Source organism: Falco cherrug, chromosome 4 (assembly GCF_023634085.1).
Source record: "Falco cherrug isolate bFalChe1 chromosome 4, bFalChe1.pri, whole genome shotgun sequence".
Lineage (NCBI taxonomy): Eukaryota > Metazoa > Chordata > Aves > Falconiformes > Falconidae > Falco > Falco cherrug.
Window position 1 is genome coordinate 59,314,940 of NC_073700.1, and position 27,826 is coordinate 59,342,765.

General features: G+C 42.1%; 1 protein-coding gene across 4 annotated transcripts in view; it reads left to right on the forward strand.

Annotated features, from left to right (window-relative positions):
* DPP6 (dipeptidyl peptidase like 6) overlaps positions 1 to 27,826 on the forward strand; it is a 572,381-nt gene that overhangs the window by 468,555 nt on the left and 76,000 nt on the right. For all 4 annotated transcript variants that reach the window (XM_055709074.1, XM_055709073.1, XM_055709075.1 and 1 more), the window contains exon 8: positions 14,754 to 14,874. In XM_055709074.1, coding sequence (XP_055565049.1) covers positions 14,754 to 14,874 — 121 coding nt within the window. The remainder of the gene's footprint in view (positions 1 to 14,753; positions 14,875 to 27,826) is intronic.

The following is a 27,826-nucleotide window of genomic DNA, read 5'->3' on the forward strand; positions in this document are numbered from 1 at the left end:
GAAAGAAGAGATAGGTTATTTTATTGTAAATAAGATGTTTCTCTCTTTGTGGGTGTGAAATATTGCAGAGGAAAAAATGAAATTGATTATTTGCTGTAGAGGTCTTACCAATAAATTAGAAAAACATTTCTACTCTCATATCCAAATGTGAGACGCAGGATGATGTAGCATTTAGTGCACCACCCCTGGAGGTGAGACACTGCCACAGGCTTCCTCTGTGACTTCATATATGTCGCTTCATTTTCTGGTTAAGCTACAGCATGAAGATGACAATATATTCCTACCTTACAGCAGACTTACAGAATTAATATATTAAATGTTGTGGACATTCACACTCTGCATTAAAGAAACTGAGTGTGTACCTACAGGAAATGCACGTATTGATGGACTTGCTAGCTTACAGCAATTCACCAGCTTGTTCCACTATAGGGCAAATAACTGAATTATCTTTCTTTATACGTTACCACATTTTGTTACATGCAACTGCAATTGCGTAAAGTGCAAGATTCCTAACAGTGCAGCACTTTAGCATAGGGTCATTTCCACTGAAAGTAATTCCCTCCTTTACAGAGATCTAAAATGTTGATATTCCTTTAATTTCAGTTGTGCTTTATGGATATTGAACATGTATCCTTTGTTAAGGGCATTTTTCATTTCCGAGTTGAAATGCCTAGAAGTACCTCCTTTAGGTCTGTGCATAAGGGTTTCTGGCATCTTACAAAACTGTGGTTGGTAGATGATGTCGACTGAAATCAGTGCTTATGAAAAGTGTTGTTCTTGGAAAGCTGCTGTTTTCTCCTGTGAAAATAGTTCCCTTTCACTTTAGATAGCAACAGTCATTGGTGAGAATAAGTGAGAGTGAGAGATGGTAGGATGCTAGAAGCAAGACCAAGCAGTGCCACCTAAGGGATATGGAGTGGCTCACCTTCGATTGTGGCAGTGGTCTCTCCTTCCTCAGAAACTGCCATTCATCAGAGCCACGAGAAGGCTTCAGGAACAGCTCTCTTAGCTCTGCTCTTCAGCTGATGTAATAGAAATTATCAGCATCTATTCCTAAACATTGTATTAAAGAGGAATATTACACCTACTAGCTCGCTGTCCAAGGTCAGATGTGTACCTGGAGGAACCCTGAATCCCAGTTACCAGTTTCATTATGCTGACAAGTGATCTCTGTGTTCTCGTTAGCCTGATATTCATTCTCTAACACAATAAAATATTTAAAATTAAGTACTGTATCATCTCACATTAAATAATCTAATTTATAGTGATGCCCTACATAACCATCAGCAATATTAGGTTACAGAATACAAGATAATCCATCAAGCAGAACTTAAAAGCAGAATCAGAGTTCCATACTAAATGGTACATTTACTGATATATTCTTTAAAATAACCCCAATTAGAATCCAGGGCAAGAAGCAGACATGGTTCTCTTTGTTGAGGTGAAATAAACGCTTTTCTTCCCTGAAGAATAGAAAATAGGACGGCATATTTTTCTTGAAAAGTACATTTTTAAATTTCCAGAATCATGATAACTGCTTATTTGGCTGGACTCTGCCACATTCTAGGTGTGATTAGAATCTGTGTTGTGGACTAGCCTGTTCACAGAATACAAATGGAAAAGCACAGCGTTTGTAATGAAGCAGTGTCAAAAATGTAGAGAAGTTTGTAGAAACCTGGGGAGAATATTAATGCACTTAAGAACTTAAGCTGGGAGAAGCAAGACAAAAACATCTCTTCTGTGCCCAATTTGAAAGGAAAAAAACTTTGGGGATGTGTCTCCAGATCATAGAATTCAGTCATTACTCCTCTAGTCAATTACGTGGGACTTTATCTCAAGTTTCGGTTTTGCTAATTTTGGATTGTCTCTGAAGACCTTAGAAAGCACAGGGTCTTACAAACTTTTCGGCTTTCCAAAGGGAGCCTTAACATTTCTTGGAGAATAGGTCTCCAGACTTTACTGAATATTGTAGACACACCACAAATGTGGTTTAGTATGAATGATAATCTTGGAAAAACCTTAACTATTCCTAACAAGGGATTGCAATATATAGGCTTTATAGAAGATGCTTAATAAATAATATTACTTGTAGCAGATCTGGATTTTCCCTAGACTTTCCTTTGCTGCTGAACGTACCTGTAGCAGCCATTCTTACTGCCCTTCACGTCCCTCACTGAATTCAGCTCCAGACAAGCTTTGGTTTTCCTAACTCCATCCATGCACAACCAGACAACGCCTCTGTATTCCTCCCAGGTCACCTGTCCCTACCGCTACCTCTTGTATACTCCTTGGTTACATTTGAGTTGTGTCAGGAGCAATGTACTTATCCACACAGGCCTCCTGCCTCCTTTGCTTGCTAGCATACACATCAGAGTGGACCATTCTCAGGCTTGGAGGTGATACTTGAAAATCCAACAGCCTTGCCGGACCTCTTTTCTCTCCAGGGCTGTATTCCATGGGATTCCTCCAAGCAAGTCCCTGAACTGGCCAGACTCTGCTCTTCTGAAGGCCAGGGCTTAAAGGCTTTTGCAATGATATTTCCTGTCATGATCCTGAACTGGACTCTGGCAGATTATAGGTGTGATTAGAATCTGTACGTGTTATGGACGAGCCTGCTCACAGAATACAACCACCTCATGGTGTGTGCAACTGAGGCTGCCCCCAGCTTTCACCTTCCCCTGCTGTTTGTCCTTGTTTGAAAGCGTGAGGTCCAGCAGAGCATCTCCCTTCACCAGCACCTTGATCACCTTTGTCAGGACGTTGTCATCAATGCCTTCCACACACCTCCTGCGTTGTTGTGCCCAGGTTGTAGTCCCTCTAGCAGATAACAGTTAAGGGTCCCCATGGGGATCAGGGCTTTGAATGTGGGGGTTCTTCCAGTTATATGTAGGAGGCCTCATTTACTTCTCCCTGACTGGTCAGTTGGTAGCAGATGTGCACGACAACATCACCCACACTGGTCTGTTGGCAAATCTCGACCTATAAGCTATTGTCTGGCTCTTCATGCATCTCCAGGTACAGCTCTGTGCATCTCTGCTGCTCTCTCACGTCAAGGGAAACTCGCTCTCCTCAGCATCCTGGCCTGTCCTTCCTAAAGAGCCTGTATCCATCCATCACAGCACTACAGTCGTGTGAGCTGTCCCACCACAGCTCCATGATCCTATTGAGATTTTAGCTCTACAAATGTACAGAAACCTTAATTCCTCCTGTTTATTCCCCATGCTGCATGCATTAGTGTATAGGCACAGAGAGGCACCCAGCTGTGATGGTTTCCCAGGAAAAGTATGAAAAATCTGCTCAGGGAGTTGTGTGCTTGGCTTCAGCCCTGTTCACCGGACTCTCCCTTGTCCACATCTCCCTTTTCTTGCCAGCCTGGTCTACCACTGCCTTGCCTGCCTGTGGTCCGCCACCTCCCTCCCCCATTGTTCTGTGTTTAAAGTTCTCCTCCCCAGACAGGACAGAGGTCCCAGCCCCAGAGCCAGGGCACTGAACCCGGTGTGTAGCTGCAGAACTGTCGGCAGAGCAAGACCCTTCCTCTTGGTGCCTGAAGTCACCAGCTTCCAGCCCTTCTCCTGTGCAGGAGTCTCCATTTCCCAGCCCAGCCAGCTCAGGCTCTACCTGCCCTTCCTTTTCTGCAGGATCTCAGAGGAGATCCTTCAACATCCTTTTTGATACCTCTGGCGTCGCAGAGTCTTCTGGCCTTTTCCCACTGCTCCTTTACTTACTCCACCAATACCCACCTGCAGGCAAGGTGATGATCTCCCCCAACCCCAGAGAGAAGTCACCCCCAGACCTGGAGAGCCACATCCTCTCTTGAGAGCTCTTAAATGGGGCCCAGACACTGTTCGTAGAAACAGAAAGTACTTCCTTATTTGAAGACATGAAGGAATGCTTTTCCATTCTCTCAGACTTCCTAGTATCTTTGTTGATCACGTGCAATGAAAGGAAAATTAAATTCTTAATGTTTATTTTACAAGGGGTATTAGCAATCTCTAAGACATGTGGGTAAACCCAGGAGATCTGCACAACTTACAAGTTGCGACTCTTCCCTTTCCTAGATATGTAATCAAAGCCACTGAAGGCAGCAGATTTTTCCTTTGTCTTTTACAGTAACTGACGGTTTTCCTTTGCAGAATCAATTACATTTCATTGCATTGATTTCCATGCAGTTAATCTCTTACACTACTGATATCAGATGTGTACAAGCCTTCGATCTCCACTGAGAATTCATGAGTACTGGGTTTGATGTGTTTATGGATCAGCATGATTCTTACGTGCATCAATTTGTACTACTGTATTCTCTGGTTTTAGTGGTCCCCTGGGGTGTTTTCAGCTTCTCTGTTCTGAAAGCTTTCCCGCAGAATTATTTTAAAACTGATGTAGTCCTCACTTTGGTCTAAACATCACCATTGTCCATCTCTGGGTAGGGTCAAGTTGAATTCAAGTAAGCCATTTCTATTTGTTTTTTACGTTCAGAAACTTCTGTGTCTTCTAAATCCTTGGCTTGGTAAGGAGTTAACTTCTTACTCTGAATTAAAGCAAAGATAAACCCTGGTACACAACCCAGAAACTGTCTATGCCAATAATTTATCAAGATGTGATTCTCTGCAGTGTGTTGATTGTGTGGAAGAGTTTCATTGGTTTATGACTGATTTTAATAATGACATTTTGGTTTTGTAAAGAAAAGAAGTTGATTTAAAAATTCTTTATCTCACTCCTCCATCATAATTGCTGTCTGTCTCTTTCCTAAGGTGCGAACATGAACCATTTGATGGAGAGAATGAAAATATTTTCAAGTATTTTGTGTTACACTTTTTTTTCCCACCTGCTATTGAGCTATATTTAAATGACAACAAGAAAAGCCTAATTAAAATCCTAGCTCTCATTATGTAAGTTCACTGGTGAGGCGCAGTTTATAGCTTTATTACCTTTTTTGAAGAACTGATAAGCATTGGCGTAATCATGTCATATGCATTAAGAACAACGCTCATGACAGTGCATTACTGAAAGCTATTTGAACATCAAAGTTTGCATTTTATGAGGTTCAAAAGAAGAAATTGATGGATTATTCATTAAATAACGTGTAGTCAATCAGCAACAGGCTTTAGGACTGATTTTTAATTGATCACACACTTTTTCTGCTGTGGTAAGAATGAGAACTGCAGAATGCCAAGACCTTTCCAGTACCATAGTCAGAAGATTTCCTTGATATCCCAAAGTGAAAACACAGTTATCATATCTGCTTCAAGATGTTGTGTGGGCAAGGATGGGCATGCTAATTCCTTGTAGTAAGGACAAGTTTTAACTTGGACAAAACAGCGGCAAATCTTTCTCTCTTTGCAGTTTTTCATTTTCACAGTCCTCAGCTTCCAGGTTTCATGTGGCAGTGGAAAAACAAAACTGGCTTGAGAAGGGTTATCTCCAAAATATTTGGATGGAATTAGAGAGCACTAGAAATGGAGGGGAGAGGAGAGGTCCTTTTGTGTGTGCATTTCCAGGAAGAGCTTGATCATGTTTAAAACTGGTTTTGTTTGTGATCTGACATTTCCAAACCCCAGTTACATGCTGTGACTCTCTAGTTACTTAGCATATAAATAAAGAGGTAATACTTTTCTACCTCCTGGAAATATTGGGAAACTAAATCTGTGTATTTTCCTGAGGCTTTCAGACCAGTGTGATGTGTAACGCCATATAAATATGTAGATATTTAATACACAGTTCAGCACAAAGCATTCCTATCATTCACACCCAAAAAATAAATGAATAGAAATTAAAAAACTTTAAGGAACTATCTTACACTGAAAAGTTAAAAAAATGTCCTTCATTGAAGTGTAGGGCTGTTGTAGTGAGTTGACCTTGGCTGGCTACTAGATGCCCACCAAGCTGCTCTGTTGTTTCCCTTCCTCAGTGAGACTAGAGGAGAAAATACTATGAAAAGCTCATGGGGTAGGATAAGGACAGGGACATCGCTTAGAAGTTACCATCATGGGCAAAACAGACTTGGCTTGGGGAAATTGATTTATTGCCATTTAATTGTAACACTCTAGGACAGTGAGAAATGAAACAAAACTAAAACCACCTTCCCTTCCCCCCACCCCTCCCTTCTTCCCAGGCTTGACTCCACTCTCCCCTCTTCTACCTCCTCCCCTGAGCAGCACAGGGGGGATGGGGAACAGGCTGCAGTTGGTTCATATCACTTTCTCTGCTGCTCTTCGTCTTCCATCCACCTGCTGCAGCGTAGGGTCCCTCCCACGGGAGATGGTCCTCATGAACTTCTTTAGCATGGGGCCTTCTCATGGGCTACAGTTCTTCACACACTGCTCCAGCGCGGGTCCCTTCCATGGGGTGCAGCCCTGCAGGAACAGTCTGCTCCAGCATGGGTCCTCCATGGGCCACAGGTCCTGCCAGCAACCCTGCTCCAATGTGGGCTCCTCTTCACAGGCTGCAGGTCCTGCCAGGAATGTTCTCCAGCTCGGGCTCTCCAGGGGCTGCAGCATCCTTCAACATGCATCCATCTGCTCCAGCATGGGGGCTTCCATGGGCTGCTGGGAGAATACCTGCTCCACCATGGACCTCCACAGGCTGCAGGGAACAACCAGCATCACCATGCTGATCTCTGCTCCAGTGCCTGGAGCACCTCCTCCCCCTCCTTCTTCTCTGACCTTAGTGTCTGCAGGGCTGTTTCTCTCACATTTTCTCACTCCTCTCTCACATCCGTTGCACAGCATTTTTACCTTTTTATAAATATATTGTCACAGAGGCAGTACCAATGTTGCTGATGGGCTCAGCTCCGAGTAGCGGTGAGTCTGTCTCAGAGCCGTTTTGTCGGACATGGGGACAGCTCCTGGTGTCTTCACACAGAAACCACCCCTGCAGCCTTCCCCTGCTGCTACCAAAACCTGGCCAGGTAAACACAATACAAAGCACTCTTGACTGAAGAGATAATTAACAGAAAGTAGGTAGAAACCTTAAATTGCGCATAGATTGATTTCAGGCAGTTGAACTCCCACTTATATACAAGACTGATGTGGTCCTGCACCATGCAAGAACTGCCTGACCTTACAGAAGTCTGGATTTACTTCAAATGATTAATTTAATTTGCCCCCACATATTCTTGTAGGGCTTGTGTGGTGAAATGAATGGCAGTTGCTTAAGAATGTGTTGTGATTGGGGTTTAGGTAGAAGAGACCAAGGACTTGGATGTGGTTAGGACTATGAGCAACAGCATTGAGGCAGTAGTCACTGAACATATGCTACAGTCCTTTTGAGGCTGTGTTGCCCTGCAGCTGGAGGAGAGGGCCTTTGGAGACTTTGAAGGATGTGCATGAGGAGGCCAGAGTCTGGCTTATTAGTAGGACTGGGAGGGAGGATGTTCTGTTCTCCAAGATTGTTTTCATGGTGCATTTTAATTTTTTTTTCCCATATTAATCTATTGTTGGTCTAATTGGAATGCATGCTTGTGTTACCATTACCCTCAAAGAGCTAATGGATCAAAGTTTGAATGGATGAAGGCAACTGATACTGGCTGTTTGAACTCAGTGGAAGTGCTAGACATCTATACAAACTGCATTTGATGGACTTTATTTGGACTTGGGAGCACCCAGCATACCATAAAAGCTGCTGTAGAATAATCGCTGGTGTTAGGCAGACTTTATATTCCTTTCTGTCTTTATTGGTACATGCCTCTCTCTGCTGACTCTGTTTGGCATCTGTCTAAGGCAGACTAGATCATCATGCCATCTACAAAAGGCCACAGAAAGTTCTGCACAAGGTGAGGTGGTATTGAATCCTACCAATGTATGTTGGCAATGTACAATGGCAGATGTAGAGAGCAAGATACATACAAGAACTAGTTTTTTCTGTTATTTAGCAAAAGGGATTTTACAGTGGCCATAGGTCTGCCTTTGCAGGAGTAAGTGTGAGTTCAGGTAAGTATCGTGTTGAAGCTGACGATGACTCTGCTAATAAATAGATCTGTTAGATGTGCAGTTCAGGTCTAACATGCAGGACAGTGCACGTTTTGGATCCCTTTTCTCCCAGTGTTTACAAGCTTATAATAGTCTACCTGAAATAATTACAGTAAGGATGATTTTATGGTTAAGTTGTTGGAACAAAGCTCAAGCTACTCAGGTCTGACTGATGGTTTTGCAAGTCTTCCTGTGTGACATTTAAAATAGGATTTGCCTGCTTAAACATAGGTTCCCAGACCACCTCAGCTGAATAGTGTTAAAAGTATGTGGCCTCTAGATGCTACTCTGTGAGAGCAGAGGTTTCGCTTATGTTCTGTATCATATCTGCCAGATGTTTTAAACTCATCAAGGGCCTTAACATGGCTCTAGGTGCCTACATTTGGGCAACTGAGTCTTGTCTTCAGCATCCCTGTCTCTCATTTTTTCACATGTTGAATGGGGACAATAGTACTTTTCTGTCTATTAAAATGATTGCGTAAAATATGCTGTTGGGGGCAGGGACTGTCTTTTCAGTGCATTTATTCAGCATCTACAACAGTGAAGTTCATGGATAAGTACCTTTCACAGATATTTTTACTGATTCTGCAAAATAAGTATCAGCATTTCTGAAAGATGCACAGAATTATAAAATGCATCTGTTATTTTATTTCTCCTGTAGAATACACCCTCAGGTAAACTGGTTTTCCAGCAAATAAGCAGACTTCTACACGGGGAGAAAAAAATTAAAAGCTTTAACATTAAAACTAGAAAATAATTAAGTACCTTATGTTGGATGAGGAGGGAGTAGCATGTTGATTTGTAGTTATGTTTCCCCACTCACTGAGTCTTCCATTTTGTGACTGTTTTTTTCAGCCTCCAAGGAAGGTTGGACTGATTTGGAATTTAAAACAGTGTCAAAGCAAGACTTTGTGCCTGTCTATACAGGAAGGCCAGTTCTCGTTGACCAAACCCTCCATGTTAAATGGCCAACCTTTCCGTGGTAACTACTCTCTTGTAGTTAAATCCTGTGGACTGGCCTTGCAGTGTGGAAGGCTGCCTTCTAATGTGTAGAAAACATTCACACTTCTACAATGTCCTAATAATGTAAAGTAATAAGCATCCAGGCATTAACTTTATGCTTGGAGATACCAAATTTGAGTGATGTCACTTATTCAGTCGACAAGTTACATGTGTTAGAAACTATGGGGTAAAGAGAATATAAACTTAGAATGCCACCCTACAGTTAGAAAATAAATAGAAGCAGTAAAAATGCAGATTAGTGCATATTAATTTATTTTCTCTTGGTCTGTGAAGGAATAGGAACTTCACTCACCTCTCAAAGGAAGGTGTGTTGAACAACCATAAAAGCAAGTGTAATGTTCATCTTCTCAAAATAGTTGGTCACTGTGACTTTTGCAGTGGTCTTAAAGAGATTATTTTCATTAGATTCCTGAAAAGGTCCATAAATGAATCCATGTAAAAGTATCAGTATTTTAACTACTGCAGCATAATTACTTAATACCACTCTGGGTGGGTGTGGCAGAGGACATTACTTCAGAAGCCCTTAAACAGTTGCAAAAACATTTTAAACAAATCCTCATTAAATCAATCAGTGTTGTTGAGGCTCTGTATGTCTTAAGTGAATTAAGTTTATTTTGTTGTTAGTTTAAACATTTGTCTTACTGTATATATTTATCTTATTGGATAAATACTTAATCTCTGATTTAAAGTTCTCCTGTCTCATGATTGTGGTCCAATCAGCCTAGTGTTTTTTCTCCACTATTAGTTGTGTCGCACAAGGATGTCAGATGGTTTGAAGTAACGGGTTCTAATACAAGTTGCAAACAGGCAGAGCTGTCTTCCCAGCCCACATGATTTAGTGGTGTGTTGATACCTGAGGCTAAATGGATTGTATCTTATGCTGAAAAGTTTCAGGTGACATCCTGAGCCACATAAAGCCAACAGCAAAATCTGCATTGATTTTTATTACCCTGGGATTAAGTGAATGCATTTAAAAAAAAAAAACACCCAAACTTTATCTTAGTGCCCCTGGGCATTCCAGTCCTCTTTGTTAAGTATTTCATCTTTCGAGCACCTATTATAACATCCAGCAGGAAGAGAATGAAGTTCTTGTCTTCCAGTGGCAAGGAGTTCCGTGCGTTAGTTCTGATTTCATTACGAGAAATATTTTTATACCCTTTTAAACAGCTTTCTTCTAGGTTTCATTTGTTTTCCTGTTGTTTTGGAGAAATAAAAGGGTGAAAGCATCCTTTTCCTTTTATCTGTATCCTCTCCATTATCTTGTACAGCTGCTGTCTTCCTTGTTTATTCTATAGAGTTAACAATTTCAATTTCTTCAATCTGTGTATGGATGTTTTCATTCCTCTTACTTCTTTCAGAATATCTTCTCTTTTGTCTGTGTTGAAAGTGTCATGATGAAAACAAAAATGCTATTCAACGTGGGGCTATTTTCCTGACATAACACAGGTTTATTTTCCGTGCCATTGGTTGTGCTCAGTGTTGGACTTTATGTGCTGTCCATGATAAAAAGCATATGTATTGGAAGAATGTCAGGGGTAAAGTCTTGCTTAAATATGTGCACTAAATGAGAAGATATCAGAAATTTTGGGTCTGGTCTTTGTCTCCAGCCCAGAGAGCCGCAAAACTGAGCTTGACCCCTTCTGTTGCCAATTTACATTAGTCTAGAACTGCTAGGTAAAGCAAGTATAAAATAATGTGAAAGTGATCTCCATATATTTTTTAATTATTTTTCTTTACTAAAAATACTTATCCTATGATTATCTGAAAGGTTTGTGATCAATTGATAGAAAGGACTGCTTTGATGTCATAAAACCAAAACCGTAAAAAATATTATATAGGTATTTCATAATATCATCTAATATCTTTCTAACCCAGAATGTGAAGTAATCCAAAGACATTTCTTTTTGATGAATAACGGAAGTTCAAAGGCTTTTTCTTAATTTATAAGATACATTACACAGAAATCTTCCTTGTGCCGCTTCAGTTATCTTTTATCTTGATTATGGCTGACGTTTTTAGGGTACAAGGCACTGTAGTTAGCAGGATAATTTTAAATTCTCTATGAGGTGCTGCAGTTTGGCTCTGAATTACATGGGAGACAGTTTGAAGCCAAAGCACTATATTATTTTTCCATTGCAGCTACTGGATACCTCATGCAGCCTGATAAGTGCAATGGAGCTTTGAAAGACAAAACACTGAAGACAGAAAACATTGCAGTGCTTTACAAAGCAAAAGGCAGGAACAGGTTGTCAGGCCACCTGCTTTATTTTTTTTTTCTGTAAACTCATTTAAAATTTAATACAGTACAAAGTATTGCAAAACCTTCATTTGCTGGGAGAATCTGGGCAAGGGGAGGGTTGCATCACTTGAATAACTCCCCTCGGTGGTGTGCCTGTCACAGAAGAGCCCCCACACAAGCAACCCCAGTAACTTTATCTCTTAGACACAGAGATTTGGATTCATTTGGCCCCAGAGTCTTCCTGATTTTTATGTACATTTAAGCTTGAACAGCCCTCCCATATGCAGACTAGCTGACACATAAAATTCTTTACTTGGCATTCCTCCTCTGGCTTCTTTGATTACTAAAACTCAAGATAGGAAAGAAAATGTAGTATCTTCTGCAACATGTTTTTTACTTTCAAAAAACATTAATTGGATGCATCTTTTCTTAATTTAAAAGGAATAAAAGCACGCTATGGTTTCAGTCATACTTTTTACCTTTAGGCAAACTCGCTATAACTGCTGCCAAAATTAAATTAGGATCTATACTTTCTTCTGGAATCTTTCCAGCTCATCTTTAGGTGAAACACATACCGTAATAGGATGTGAAATAGAAGCTGAAAGCAAATATTTTTCCCAGTTCTGTCTTTTCATGAGTATAATGTGAGAAATTGCATTCTAGTGTCATAGTAAAGATACCTAACATTCCAGTATCTTCAAGTGTATAAAAACCCATCTGTAGACGTCTACTAAATTATATTAACAGTTTGTCTTTCAGTCTAAGTGGCTTCTTGATATGCTGTTCAGTACATCTTTGCAGTCTGAACAGAGTTTAAAATTATTTTAAAGATGGGGATGGGGGGCAGAATGAAGCCCCTGTAATCCAAGGGGAAAGGTCAGCGACCTGCTACGCCACTTAGACACATACAGGTCTATGGGGCAGGGTGAGATCCACACGAGGGTACTGAAGGAGCTGGTGGAAGTGCTCACCAAGCTGCTTTCCATCATTTATCAGCAGTTCTGGCAAACCAGGGATGTCCCAGCTGACTGGAGGTCGGCAAACATGATGCCCAGGGCAGGAAGAAGGATCCAGGGAACTACAGGCCTGTCAGCCAGACCTCGGTGCCGAGGAAGGTTATGGAGCAGGTCATCCTGAGTGCCCTCACAGGCATGTGCAGGACAACCAGGGGATCAGGCCCAGCCAGCGGGGGTTAATGAAAGGCTGATCCTCCCTGACTAACCTGATCCCCTTCTATGACAAGGAGATCCACCTAATGGCTGAGGGAAAGGCTGTGGATGGTGTCTACCTAGACTTTAGTGAAGCCCTTGACACCGTCTCCCACAGCATTCTCCCGGAGAAACTGGTGCTCATGGCTTGGATGGGTGTGCTGTACGCTGGGTAACAAACCGGCTGCACGGCCGGCCCCAAAGAGCGGTGGTGACTGGAGTGCCACCCAGCTGGCACCAGTCACGAGTGGTGTTCCCCAGCACTCCGTGCTGGGGCCAGTCCCGTTTAATCTCTTTATCGATGACCTGGACAGGGGGATCGAGGGCAGCCTCGGTCAGTTTGCAGATGGCACCGCGCTGGGTGGGAGCACTGCCCTGCCGGGGGGCAGGGGGCTCTGCAGGGTCTGGGCAGGCCGGGCCGAGGGGCCGAGCGAGCTGTGTGAGGGTCACCCCGGCCCCGTGCCGGGCCCTGCCCGGGGGTCACACAGAGCATCCCCCCGTGCTCGGCCTGGTCAGGCCGCCCCTCGAACCCTGTGTTCAGGGTTGGGCCCCTCGCTACAGGAGGGACACTGAGGGGCTGGAGCGTGTCCAGAGCCGGGCAGGGGCTGGGGAAGGGGCTGGGGCACAAGGCTGGTGGGGGGCGGCTGGGGGAACTGGGGGGGTTAGCCTGGAGGAGGCGGCTGAGGAGACCTTATTGCTCTCTACAACTACCTGAAAGGAGGCTGTAGGCAGGTGGGGTCGGTCTCTTCTCCCAAGTAACAAGTGACAGGACAAGAGGAAATGGCCTCAAGATGTGCCAGGGGAGGCTTAGATTGGATATTAGGAAAAAATTCTTCACCAAAAGGGTTGCCAAGCACTGGAACAGGCTGCCCAGAGACATGGTTGAGTCACCATCCCTGGAGGTATTTAAAAGAAGTATGGATGTGGCACTTAAGGACAGGGTTTATTGTTGAACTTGGCAGTGCCGGGTTAACAGTTGGACTTGATGATCTGAAAGGTCTTTTCCAACCTCAACAGTTCAATGATTTTACTTAGAACAGGATGCGGTTCACTGTGGGATGAGGAGGGGACAGGATCTGTGACATCAGTGACAGCAAAGCACAGAACAAAGCATTTCACCACATGATAAAGATTGATGCCATGGAACAATTTTTTTTTAAATGGCTGGCTAAAGCTTTGCTTACTGATCAGCACTTAAACACCTAAATAAACAGCCTGATTCCCAAAAGCATTCTCGTAGCAGTAACACTAATGTCTCACATGGAATTAGCTTTAAATAGACCAGGAGCCTTATGTTAGGCTCCTTTCCTGAGAATGGTGAATTGAAATACGTATGATTGAAAGAATTTTCGATTTATAAATTCTTCTCCGGGATTGAATTTCTTTCCCACCGACAGCACCAGCTGTGTGAGCAGGTGTTTGCAGAGGCAGGCTTAGGTACCCGATGGTGATCCTTGGTGTGGACCTGCCCTTGTCCTCCCAAGGAGCTGCGAGTTCCCATGACATTTTCATCATGTAAACTTTCAGCAACCTGAATCCACTAGATTTTTGCAACAGGAGGGGAGAGGTTTCCAAAGACAGGCTGGAGGTTATGGCAGCTGCATCCATGCTGGTAGGGAGGTGAGACCCCATGGGTGCCTTTGTCCCACCACCCTCGTTTCTGTAGGAAGGTGACCTGGGGACCAGGGCAGGACTAGAGGTCTAGCACACCCCTCTGGTCCTTGGCACATGTGCACCTCCTCCCCGGCCAAAACACCGACCTGCTGTGCGTTCTTGACGAGCACGCTGCAGTCACAGAGACTGCCCCCTTTTCAGTAGTACAAGTTGTTTTGTTGAATCTGCATTAAAAACTGGATTCACATTTATTTAATGGGTTGCCAGCTGTGTTTTAAGGAAGCAGCAGCAGCTGGAAACGAGCAAGAAGCCGTTTCCAGTAGCCAGTTCAGTCACCACATAGCATCAACAGCAGCTCTGCAAACTGCTACTGTGTCCTGGGCCACTTTTTCAAAATCCTGAGCAATGTCATTCTTCATTTCATGCCCTCTAACTGCACTGTTCAATTTCTGAAATGAAGACAGGAGCAAGAAAAATAAAGCTTGTATCAAAGGACCAAGGCTTCAGTTTGTTGTAAATTAGCATCTTTCTATTAGCTGATGACATTGGAAGCAAGCTGTGGAAATCCTTTTTTGACAAAAGATGTTATAAAAATGTGATATGTGATTTTGTACTGCCAATTACTGTAAAAGCAAAATGCAACATTTTATAATGGAGCCACTGCTTAATGCTGTTCTCTTTTTCTTTTTCCCTTCAAATCAGATATTTATCTTTGAGAATAACATCTATTACTGTGCCCATGTGGGGAAACAAGCCATCCGAGTGGTCTCCACAGGAAAGGAAGGTGTTATTTTCAATGGGCTCAGCGACTGGCTGTATGAAGGTAGGACACCGCATTTAAGGTAGCAGTTAGCTATGACTTTAAATTGCACCCTAGATTTATAGAACTGTCTGGAATTAGACATTCAGCATTGCATTTCTGGGGACTGGTGGACCACGGAACTGAAAATCTGCTGTACTAACAGTTGTCTAAAGTGCTGGACTGGAAATAATGTGAAATGATGTAAGAATTCTGTTTTCAGGCTGTTTTTCTTTCCCTTAGTCCAAAGGTAATAAATCACCAGTCTTTAATGAACAGAACTGCTTCATTATTTAATGGCACCTCCAATCACTCATGGACGTGCCAGTTTTCAAATCACAGAAAAGGACAGAAATGGGGAGGGAAAGGGGTTTTATTTTAAAGGAAGAAGCAAGGAAACAATTTTACTTGATGAGTTGTTTGCCACACCACTAGGTGGGCCCTGGGATCTGCCCAGATCTTGCTACTTAAAAATTTTCTGAAAGCAGACAGGTCCTCACGGTAGATGGGTTCTTTCCCTTGAAAATGGGCCTGATGTGTCATCACTGGAGCACTTCTTTACTTGGGTCCTTTCTGCTGGCAAATGGCCATTTAGGTGTCCATGAGTAGCTGCTTGCAAAATAATCTCACCTGCTCACTAGCTTAGTAAAGGATCCCAGCTATCCCCAGTTCTTTTGGGGGATGCTACAGGCTAATACTTCACGAGATTAAAAGTTAAAGTATATATATTAGCTTATGTGTATAACATGCACACAACATGCATCCCTCTCTCTGTTGCTGGCTAATGCTGCCAGCAGTTCCTTTTTGCAAGGATCCTTGTTTTGGGACCTGGCAGTGTCTCCTTACTGTGACACAGTTTCCCTCTAAAGTCACACTTTCTGCTGCAGGTCCCAGCACAGTCCCAAGCTTGTCCTACCTCTACAGAAAGACCTGTCTACGAACATTATCCACACACATCTATTAACTGTGCCCTATTGGCTGCTCCCAGTTTGCTTGAGGCTTAATGGAATAGAACAGGTTGCAAAATGCCATTCACCATGAATTGGTGTAAAAATATGAATCATTTCTTAAATTACTCTGTCTCACAGCTCAGCTGGGGCTGTTGGACTTAAAAATGAGGGAATTATAATAAATTATTTGGTTTGCCACTCCCAGAGAAGCTGGTCCCATAAATCAGTGTACAAACCCGTCAAACACATCAGTGGAAAAATCTGATAGCAGTTTAGATTACTTTTGATGTTTAATTGTGTGTTTACATTGTACCACAGAATATTTGCAACTGAGTGTCCTCCTTGTGGTCCACTTTGTAACTAGAGGAGTGGCTAAGAAATTACAAAATGTTAATTTTCTGTAAGTTTTCTTTATTTCTTAATTTGTTGCTGAAGCTGTAGGCAGGCCTGTTTGTAGGTCAAATGTGCATATTAGTACTCGTATTTTGCTGATAAACATCATCCAGTACAAAAGGTCCTCTTGTAGAGTCTTGCACACAGCACCATGCTGAGAGGAGTTTGTCAAGCCGGTGAACTCCAAGTACGCCGGCAAGCCTGTGGTGACACTTGTTTTGCTGACACGTATTTTTATTCAATTACGGGATTGCTCAGGCAATTTCCTGGCTGACATTGACTTTCAGGTTTGTCCTTTATAATGAACTTTCTTGTTACCTTTATGTTAATGTACTGGGATAAGAAATGAATGTATGATCAAATACAGGCTGGTTATACCGGGCCAGATTCTGTAACCTCTTGGAGCAGCGTGTACAGAGTAGGACCACTGAACCTGCTGTTCACTGGGAGTACATTTTGCAGCAATTAAGAAATGACATCCCTTTGGAAATGTCACTTTGTGTCCAAATACGGTTTATATTGAAATAAAAACGTCTCTTACTTCACAAGCAAGGTGTAAAAGGACCCACGGGAAAACCTGAGATACAACCATTGCAAAGTGATGAGGTGCAGGATCCAAAATCAGATCCAGAGCTGGACTGTGTGAGCTGAGCTCCTCCTCTTGCACTACATCACTAATGCAGTGCTCATGGAGGTAAACCTGGGACCGGAGTCAGGACGGAGGGTTCATGGCAGATGCTTGAACAAGCTGTGGGGCCACAGGATCAGGTGGATCTGCAGTGTTCAGACGTCAGCTCTCTGCGTGCATGGATGGATGGAGTGGGATCCCAGAAGAAACTGGGTATTGCATGGTGGTAAATGGGTAAGGAGCACTGGGAGATGGATGAAAACTCCCACCAGAGTCCATGGGAATTCAGGCACTGTTGCCTGAGGCTGAAGTTTTACCCTAGCCAACACACTGTTTCCAGTGCCTTTATTTTTCCAAAATCTCTGCTTTTTTTGGGTGCCTCCTCTTCGGTAGGATAGAGTGAAACATTTAAATCCAAACTTACCTGACTGGAATTGCTTGAAATCTGGGCAAAGATTGAAATTTAACAGCTATGGGCTATTTTTCCCCTTCCCCTGTTCCCACTGACATTTGTAGATGTGTCTTCCCCACCTCCCTAACGAAGCTGGGTGGGATGCTCAGACCTATGTTTGTTTGCGCTGCCGCCATCTCAGCGAGCTACCAGGATGTATGCTGAGCATATGTAGAAATCTCGTTCCATCTGTGCAGCCGTCTCCAGCAGACAGTCTGCAAAGGAGCTGCGAGAAATGCTGAAACAGGATCACAGAGAGTTCAGCACACTTCTCTTCCCTCGCGTGCTCTTTTTGTTGCTGAAGTTCACCACCTCCGGCAGTGGCAGCCGAGCCTCCCCCCACAGCACCCGCTGGGTTACTGTGACAGCTCACAACCTGCTTCACACTTTCCGTAAACACAGTGCAAAAAAAATACCCCCAAACCTCGATGTTTTCTATTAGAGGAAGTAAATTTTTGAGATCTTTTATTGCAATCAGCAAGATCACATCAACAAAAATCCCACCCACCCTGCCCCTTTCCAAGAGCGGTTTGCCCAGCATGCGATGTGGATGGCAGTCCCAGCAGCACCACTGTTTGGGGTAACTCTTGATGCTTCATATGAATAGTAGACCCAGAGGGAACACTTTTCTTCATAACATGATTGCTTTTGTCATGACATAATAGATGCACCGTACTATTAATCACAAGTTTTCACTAAGTCCAGAAGCAGAGCAGATCTAGAGTAGATTTGACAGGCTTTTTGCCCTCGAAAAATGCAGAAGTTCATTTCAATTCAAGTTAAGCTCTGCTTTTGTAAATCTGCCAAAGTGGAAAAAATTTCCACAAGGTATTTATGCTGCTCTGTAAACTTTTGATAATATAGTGAAAAACATTTCAAATCAATCAGAGCTTAATCTACTTAGTGCATTTAGCTGGAAGGTTGTAGATTGATACATAGATTACTGTAACATGAAAGCATAGATTAAACATGGGTTTTATTACTAAAATAAGCATTGACAATGTTTTCATAGTCTGACAACATTTTCAGAGCTGTGCCTGATAGATGCTTATACTAAAATGGAGTGATATCCTATAAAAAAGAGTTTAAAGTTCTGCAGCTGAAACCAGCTAAACATTTAAATGCATAGCAGCAGCAGAGTGTTTTATATTTCAGTTTGCTGTATGATGGTTTGAGAATATGTTTTAGCAACAATGAGTCTTAAAGAGAATTTTAAAGTGAGTGGTAGTATAGCACAAAGTACTTTCAGTGCGATAGGATAAGAGTATTTATATGGGTTTTATACATATAGTACTTTAATAAAAATAATGTACATTTTAAAAATTAAAGTGCAGGTAAAATTAATTTCATTTAAACACTTTGTTAGAGCACTTTTCAGCAGAAATGAATTCTGTCATGGTGCAATTAAACTATCTTCCTTGCTACCAAGCACTGGGAGAGACAGTTCAGGTGTTGTGAGAGAGTGGCAGCAAGGTGCCAGAGGTCACCTGTGTGATCCTGCTAAGTGACAAAGAGAAGGTTGTGGCATCCCTTTGTTGCAGTTTGGAAGCTCATCGAGTTTGGAAGTGTGTGATGCTGAATTCTGGAGAATGGGGCAGGAGGGCCTCTCTACATGCTGGCACACTGCTGCCAGACCAGGGACACCCCAGCAGGGTAATTCAGGGTCCCTCCCCATGGCTCATGTCCCCATGAGCAGGACAGGGATGTTTTCAGTGCTGCACTGCTATTAAGTCCTGGTGCAACTGTTGAGCAAGTCTGTGTTCACAGATAGAGGTCAGACAGGGTGGTGGATGCTCCTGTCACTGGTGGGAGGGGAAGGAAGGATTTTTCACCTATATATGGGCCTGTCCCATCCCTAGAGTGTAGAACCGAGGGTTTTCCTTGTGTTTTGCTGCATGTGTCATGATGTGTCCTCAGCATGTGTCCTCAGATGTCCCTTAGAAGCTATTTTGCAACTTGGTCTACAGGACACCTTTTTGGGTTTTAGGGGCTTTGGTTGCAAAAGGAAGAACTGCATGTGAGTTACTCCATCATCTCATGTCGCTGTCAGAGTGATAAGGGATCGTCCTGTAAGTCTCTAAAGATCATCTCAAAGTGAGCATCCCCATCCCAGACACAGTCCTGACACCGTGGCTGTGATGTCTCATCTGGACGTCTCCCCATCCCCATGTCAGAGCCAAGCAGCCAGGCACCAGCTCCAGCTCACACGGCATACATTTAAAACCCTAACACAAGATGAGCTATACGTATCCATCATTTAAAACTGATACTCTCCTCTGTTGAGCTTAATGCACAGCAGTGTTGCAATGCTTTATTTTTGGCTACGGAGCAAGAGGGGGAGTGAAAAAAGACTTTTTCAGCGATGATTCGTATGCCTTATTAATCTTCATTCTGCCTGCATCTTACGTTATCACCCACAGATCCTCTTATGTGACTTCGCAGTGACACCTGGTGGGAGAGGCCAGGATGTCATCATCATTAAGACAATGAAACTGCAGAATTTTTTTGCTGCAAGATCTAGTAAAGGCTCCCAGTTTCCCCTCACATACATTTCCCTGAAACATTCTGAGCTTATGGGAACTTTACATCCAAAGCTACTGGCTGATTCATGCTAATAGTGGTTCTGTTTCTTTTCTATACTTTATAAAGAGAGGAAAGAGAACACAGTAATAAAGAAAAATCTTTTCTGTAATTTAATCTGCATCTCACAAAACTCAGAGGGTATATTTAGAACGTGTGGCTGGTCTCAGAAGTGCAGTGCCTGGCAGCAGCTGCCAAATCAAAAAGCAGTTATTTTGAGCAGTATCTTTTATGCTTATAGTATTTCAAGCAAATGAAGTAGATATATTTCTTGAGTTTAGAAGTATTAATCCTGGGACTCTGGAAGTGGTCTTAATACTGGGAAAATGCTAGACAAGTCTGCTGAAATAGTGCCTTACCTAATTTGTCTGTGTGCTATTTTTTTCATGAAAATGCTGAACTTCTGCTGGGAAACAGGAACTTTGCTGGTCAAATTATACCTGAATTTGAAAACAGACATTGATAATCAGGCTGAAAGCATGCAACTCCTAAAATTCCTGTTCTGTGTCACCAGAGAAGGAGATCAGATATCCTAATATTTCACACTGTAAGGCTAACCTTTCCTAGTAATTAGTAGCTCCAAGACCTGGTGGGTGAGGATGAGATGAATAATTAGACTGAGTCATCACTGAATTCCTTAAGATACTCCGGATAAATAAAATCTGTTGCCAAGAGAATGCTAAAGCCAGGGCTCCAGATAGTAAAAGGGGCCAGCCCTTAAGGAACTACAAATAATTCCTTTTTGACAAGGTATGTAAAGAATCACTGGGACAGTGAAAACAGATTTTAATTTGTTTTTAAGATCTTCCACATTTTCAGTCACAAAGAAAATATTTCATGGACGTGGATAAATTTGCAGTTCTGCACATCTGCTGTGGGGTAGGGAAATACTTGGAACTGGGAAATGCCATCAGGGAGTGCCACAATCGCACCCCAAGTCTAAAAATTACCAGTTTGTCCTCAAGTATGTGTTGATGTTATTCACGGCTTTTGAGGAAACTGTGTGGAACTTGTTCCCTTGTTTCTGTGCTTGTTCAGGTGAGTTAGCAAAGCCAGTGTGATGCTTCAGTGACATTGTCAGCATACTAAAATAGAAAACTTTCCTCTGTTTTGCATATTGGACATCATTCAGTGTTGCCCATTCAGTACATGCAGCTGTTGTGCAGCACTTGGGGCTGTACAATTTCCAGTTGACCATTATTTTGCTGCCTATTGAACACGTAGGTGACTATTTTTTGGTACTTTTATTTGCATGCTCATTTATACCAAATGCACATAAAATCTGGCCATTTCAGTCACAGTCAAAATAAGAATGAAGAGAAGCTCTTGGCCTCAGCCATGTGTTTGAAGCAGACGTTTCCACTGTATATAATGCTGTTGCAAGGAAGATTAATCACATGCAACATTATTTTGCCTTATTCATGTTCAAGCAGAGGAAAAGAGAGCCTTACATTTCACCAGATCATATTATGAAAGGTTTGGTAGAAGTTCCCTCACCTTCCTGCTTTGGTGGAGGTTTCCCTGTCATAGGGAAGCCCCCATTATAGACTGCGTCACCAGGAACAGGCTCCTGGCCCTTCTCAGTTGGCTAAGGTCAGGGAAAATTGAACCATTTACAATGCACATTGCGGATGCCTGCCTAGAAACCAGCAAGCTCCTGAAAACTTTAAAATGTCTGTTACCTGGACTGGCTTCAAAATCCAGCACCGCACCACGATAAACCTTGCCAACTCTAGCCCAGTCTTTAACCTTCCCTTTCTGTAGAAGGTTGTTTGGAAGGGGGCTGCCAGCCAAACTCGACACCTGTCATCCTCTAATTTTTGGATCACCATCATTCAGGCTTCAGGATGGCTTTTGGAAGGAAAATAAAATATTATTTACTGTGGCCAGTGATCTCCTTGGGATGGTGGAAGAAAGCCAGTTGTCCATCCTGATGTTACTGGTCAGCCAGCAGCTGCCAGTACTCTTAAGGCAAGAGATGTCCAGCGAGTGAAGTTGTTTGTGTTTGTCCTGAAGCTGTGATAGTTATCTGAAAATAGATATTGTATCACTGAATCAATTATTTTTTTTAAAAAGGTATATTAAAAGTTGTATAACAGAGCTCTTATGATTTTCTGCTTGTACATGAGTTCTGTGTCTCTGTACCAAATTCATTACAGTAGCCTTGGGTTAAATACTCTATTGGAGATCTGTGTCCCCATTTTCTGATTATGCTGGTATTTTTAATAACTAATTAGTGTATTAGTACTTTAGATATTGCAGAATAGGTTTTGACTTGTGTTGTGCTAATCTGAGGTCTGGAATATCTCCATGGAAGCTAATAGTGGTGCTCTGGGTCTGCACCAGGGTGCTGATAGCGAGGTTCTTGCTGTAACATTCATACTGTATGTCCATTATCAGGGTTGCAAAGGAAATACCTTAAACTGACATTATTCCCAGAAAAAAAGTGTGAACGTTAGAGAGTATTTGCAAATTCACTCAAATTTGAGATCTATGTTTTTCCTGCATAAAATCCTATCTGTGGTTTGGTATGGTAAAACTCAGAAAATACATTTAGGTGATCAGGTTTACTGCAGATAAAACAAAAATGCGTGATTTCTGTGTCAGTAGAATTCAACCTGGGGGCTAGGACATGCATAAGAGTCTTCCAGGCTATAGAATGTTGTAGAAGATTAAAAGAATTGGGTTAATTTGTGTAAAAATTATGTACATTAATACTGGGGAAAAATATACCTGCTAGGGCATGTTGCCCAGGGATACTGTAGGGAATTCTGTCCTGGGGGATTTTTAAAAGTGAATTAGATTTTTGTCATAGGTTGTTGAGATAAACATCAATCCTATTTCAGTGCAAGGGGGGGACTAGAAGATTTCTTTGGGTTTCTTCTAGACCTACAATTATAGATTTTATGTATAGTTTTGATGTCTCTCTGATCTCTTTGCAGTTAGACATGTTGGCTCTGATTTTACAATGCCACTGTAAAAGCTTTTGGAATATCCCTTCAGAAGTTACAGAATACCTGTTTTTATATACAATAGGGTAAATACGCATAAACTGCTTGCACAAGATATGTGGAGGCAATGGAGCTCTCTGTCACGATACATTTACGTTTGCCTTATTATTCTCCTGAAGGAAATCAGTGGTTTTCTTCTTCTAAGGGTGTCCATGAACTTTTTGTTGAAGAACATGTTTTAAAGAAAAAAAAATTCCAAGCCTAATGTTTTTTTAAATGCTGCAATCATGAAGTGGTAAAAAGGACAGAAAAAACAACCAAATTGAAAGATAGCCATAGAAATTTTATGTTGTTCCATCAATTTGACCTGAAAAGTAAATTTCTGTAATTTTTTTTTTTCCTTGATGGACCAGTTCTTCCTTGGTGTGGCCTTGCTTATGGAAATTCAGGGGGCAGTGCAAAAACCACAGGCTGTTGAAATAGCTATCCTCTTTGTCTCACTGCTCCTTGGCCTGCAAAAAGAGTATCTGCTGTAAAAAATAAAAAAAGCAAAAATAATTGTACTCTGTCCAAATTGGAACGAGTGAAACCTACATGAAAGGGATGAAAATTCTGCTGATATGTGATTCTCACTAGAGCGTTGGCTTATCCATTGTTGTATGATAGTAGGGAAATCAAAAGAAATCAGAAATAATGACAGAAGTCAGCTCATAATTTGTGTATGTCAGCTCTTCTAATTAAAAGAAAAATGAAATAAGGAGGGGAGGGGGGGATAAAAAAAGAAACCAAACTGAAGTGCAGTTAAAAAACTACAACTCCAAATCCTAATGCCAGTCGGTAGCAGTCAGAGGCTGGAGTGGGTCTTTGCCTGGAAGAACAGAGGAAGCAGTGACCTGTGAAACGCAAAGGGTGTTACTGCCAAGGGCCAGCTGGAGGTGAGGGATGCCACCACTGAGCTGAAGCCCACTGTATTCTCCAGCAGAACAGGCAGGAGGTTCAATCTTTGTGTGTGAAAAACGACCTTCAACATTCTTATCTGTGCTGCACATTCTTGACATTGCAGGACTCATGACAACCAGCGTGCTCAGATCCTGGTACTGGGAAAACAAAACTGGTTGTTGTTGGGGTTTTTTTTGCACCAGCATTTCAAGCTACCAGCTCTCCATGGGACTTCAGACCTTTAGTACATGAGGGACGTTGGTGTTACAGTACAAGGTATCTTTCAGATTGGGGCCAAGAAGCCCAGTGGTGACTGCAGTGTTGATGCCAACCAGGACATGTAGATGACTCTCCCTGGATTTTGCTCTGAATCAGGAGAATTAAAGAATTAGAGCAGATCTTTAAAGCGATCAGATTGACATACCAGCAGTTTCTAAAAGATGAAGCATCCAGGGATTATATCACCCTCAACACTCAATTAGTTTATGTTGCTATAAGTAACTACCATATGGCGTAGCTTCTGTACCAGCTGTTTTTCAGTCTTCAATGGGTCCAGGTCTACAAAGGAAACTATGCCACAGAGCTAACAGTAATTAGAAAAGTGAAGGAAAATAGCGTATTTTAAAGATGATCTTAAAACTTGCAGATGGATAAAAATTGAGTGGTCAGGGATGGTGTGGCTGTCATGTGTCAGGCTGGGCATACCAGGTGCCTGCAAACACCACATGCCTGCAGCAAGGTGGACTGCAGAGGTTACAGCTGCTCCTGGACTGCACTGCTGCAAAGCAGCCAGCGTGGGACAGCAGGGACCAAATCTGGGCAGATGGCAGAAACCTTTAATCACATCCTGGTATCCTGGGACACGGGCTGAGGTCTGCAGGAACCGAGGAACTCTAACCAGGAGATGTTTTCCTTCCAGTCCATGGCAAACTATGCCAGGCACTGCTCTGACCTGCACAGTGCTTCTGTCTCCCTGCAGCCCTCACCCGTGTGATTTCTTGGGATCTGGAGGTGGGATGATACGTCATGAGCCAGGTTTCATTGCCCACCATCCACACTGGGGAGAAGACAGGAATAAATCAGTGTTCCTACAGCTGCTCAGGTCTGCAGCCTCCAGCCAGAACAATGCCAACTGCTGCTGTCTTTCCCCAGCCTTTTTGCCTGCTTTCCACTCTTCCCATTGCAAACTGGGTTTCCTGCTTTGAGAAATATTTCCATGGTGCAGCTGGGCCGTGTAGAGCTGTATTTGATGCCGTTCTCCCCAGTTCTTTCCTTCTAAGGGTACCATGGCCACTTCTGTGTCCAGCTGTGTCATCTTGGTGCTGAATGATCACGCTTTCAGTCAGCTTGTGCTACCGGCTTGACAAGCTACTGTTTGCATACCAGAAAATTATGATTAGACTACCTTTTTTTTCTTTCTTTTTTTCCACCCCTCCCTGGATAATGACTGAAAAATTGCTGTGCCCTAATCTCCAACTAAGTTTTTAAGACAACACAAGAGCTTGCATGGTGCTCTGCACTGGAAAATTTTAGTCTGCTGTTTTGAATCACATGAAACAGCATGAAAAAACAAGAAACATAAAATGCTGCTAAGAGGTAATTTATTTATAATTATTTAAAGTGCTTTTTATTAACAAATTTCTTAATTGTGGATTTTGAAGGAATCTCTTTTCACTTTTAAAGGATTTTTGAGATTTTTGTGAGAGTGGAAGCAAACTATCAAGTGCTCTGTGGTTTTATCCATAAAATTTCCTGTGATGTAGCTAGGTCTCCTGTATGGATTTCCAACTGTAGTGGCTGTATGGATGTAAGCTACACCATGAAAGCATTTACATTTTTTCTTAGCTGGTACTGATTATACAGTGAAGGGCAACCACTGCAATCTGTTGGGCAGAGTATTTGAATTCCAATCTATTATCAGAAAAATATTTTCCATAATTCACACAAATGAGCCAGAAAAGTAGACGTAAAGTTCACAATTACAATCTCATTTAGTATGTACAATAACCTGTTTTATATATTAGGTCCAGAGCAAAATTATACAGTTAAGCAGAAGTTGATACCTCTAACATGCATGTTCCTTAAACTTCTGAGTTTTGCTTCAAGGGTTTTTTTTCTTTTTTTGAGTGTTTTCACTGACTTATATAGTGCTGTATTCTTGCATATAACCAATTCAGCCTTAAACCTGTGGTGTCTGGGCTGTGTCCAGAGAATTATACCGTTCTACTGAGACCTGGTAATGTTATATTCCGATCTGAGAGGTATCAACAGTTTTTCAAAAATGCAGAAAAAAGGTTTACATCATAGTTTAGATGTAGACTATCTCTACATACTGATTTTAAAATGAAGTAGTAACAAATAGATTTTTTTTTTATTTTCTCAGTAACACAGTCATTTAAAATGAAGACTACAGGTTTACAAAGGCCTGATTTCTAATGGATAACCTTATCTTGTGCATCTGTAATTCCCTTCCAGGCTGAACATTTTACTGGTTGTTGTTGCTATTTACATTTTCCTAATTTTTCTTTTTTGTGTTTCACGTGTTCTTTTAAAGCTGGTTTTAAATCATTTGAGACTTGCCCCCGCCCCCCCCCCCGCCCCCAGTTCCAATGAGGGGGCAAAATGTGACATAGACTAAAGGAAAGAGGTACTGTCTTGGAGAAAAAGAGTTAATACAGAATGGCATACGAAATTCGCTTGTTGGCGGAAAGCAGTAATTCCAGAATGGTCCTCAAAACTTCATTAGAGCTCAGAGAAACATGCAATATTGCATTAGCTGAAAGAAAACCTCTTATATAACAGAGCTTAATGTCCTTGGAAATGTTGCAGAGTTTATTTGAAAAATAAACCCAACAGTACTCTATTAAATTTATAGAGGAAATGGAAAGCAGAAACTCAGAAGACTGTAATTGCCACCTACAGATGTAATCATTAGAGTAAAAAGTAATGAAGGGGGAAATCAGAGGCAACTCACCTCCTTAGCAGGAAGGTGGAAGTTCTGTTGCCACCCTGTGGTAAGCCTATGGAGAGCTAGGAGCAGCTATCTGCACCGTCAGGATTCGATAGGAGTGCCACAGCCAGAAATCTCCATGAGTTGCTGGAAAAATATAGTATGCAAATAGCATCCTGATTAGAAAGAAGCAATGCGAGTTGAAATCCCATTTTGCATTTAATTAGTGTGCATGGTCAGTTCTTTGGTGGGGTGGGGTGGGGGGGAGGGGTATTGACTCGCATTTTAATTCAAAACTCTTACATGAAATATTCAGTGGGAAAGAAAAGTGAGCAGAGTGAAGAAAAGAGTTTTTTAAAGTTCTCTTTTTAAAATGAGGTCATTTATAAGCTTTTATGAGTACAAAAATCCATCATTCTGTTGCATGTCTTCTTGAAATCATCTCTAAAGTTTTCGCATTAATTTTGATTTTTTCTCAAGTTCTTCTGATAATCCTGGGATACTTCATAGTTCTAGTACATTTAGAAATATGAGCGTTAGTGTTTCACAAAGAACTTTTTAGAGCACACTGTATAGAAACATGATTATTTTTCAAATGGGAAGTCTTCCAGGTTTGCCTACAGCAGGATTTGGGATTCACAAAAGTGTGTCAGCTTGTTCTTTCCCCCCCAGCTTTAGATCGTAATTCTTCATGATGTGACAACTGGTTGCTGTAGAAATTATTAGGATTCAAGAGCATGATTTCACAGCCTGAGTCGCATGAGCTTTTCACAATCCCCTTTTTGATCAGATTAACGCTGGCCCCTGAGCTGACCCGCAGCCCAGAGAGCCAGACAAGCCTCTCCTGCCAGACCAGGGATTGCTGGCAGCCCGCTCACTTTCCCTTTGGAGAAGTCTGTCCTGCTCCACTGCAAGGTCCCTTTCTCCACTGTGATGCTAACCCTTCTGTCATGTGTATAACATCACTTGCGCGGGGTTGTTCTGGTGTCGGTGTAATGAAGTGCTTGAATTTCATGCTAAATATGGTGATCGCCTTTGTAAGAACAGCTTTCCTAAGAACTCACACACTTGTAGCTAAAATGCAAAAATGAGATTAAACAGGCATCACAGATGACGTTCAACTGTATCTCTTGG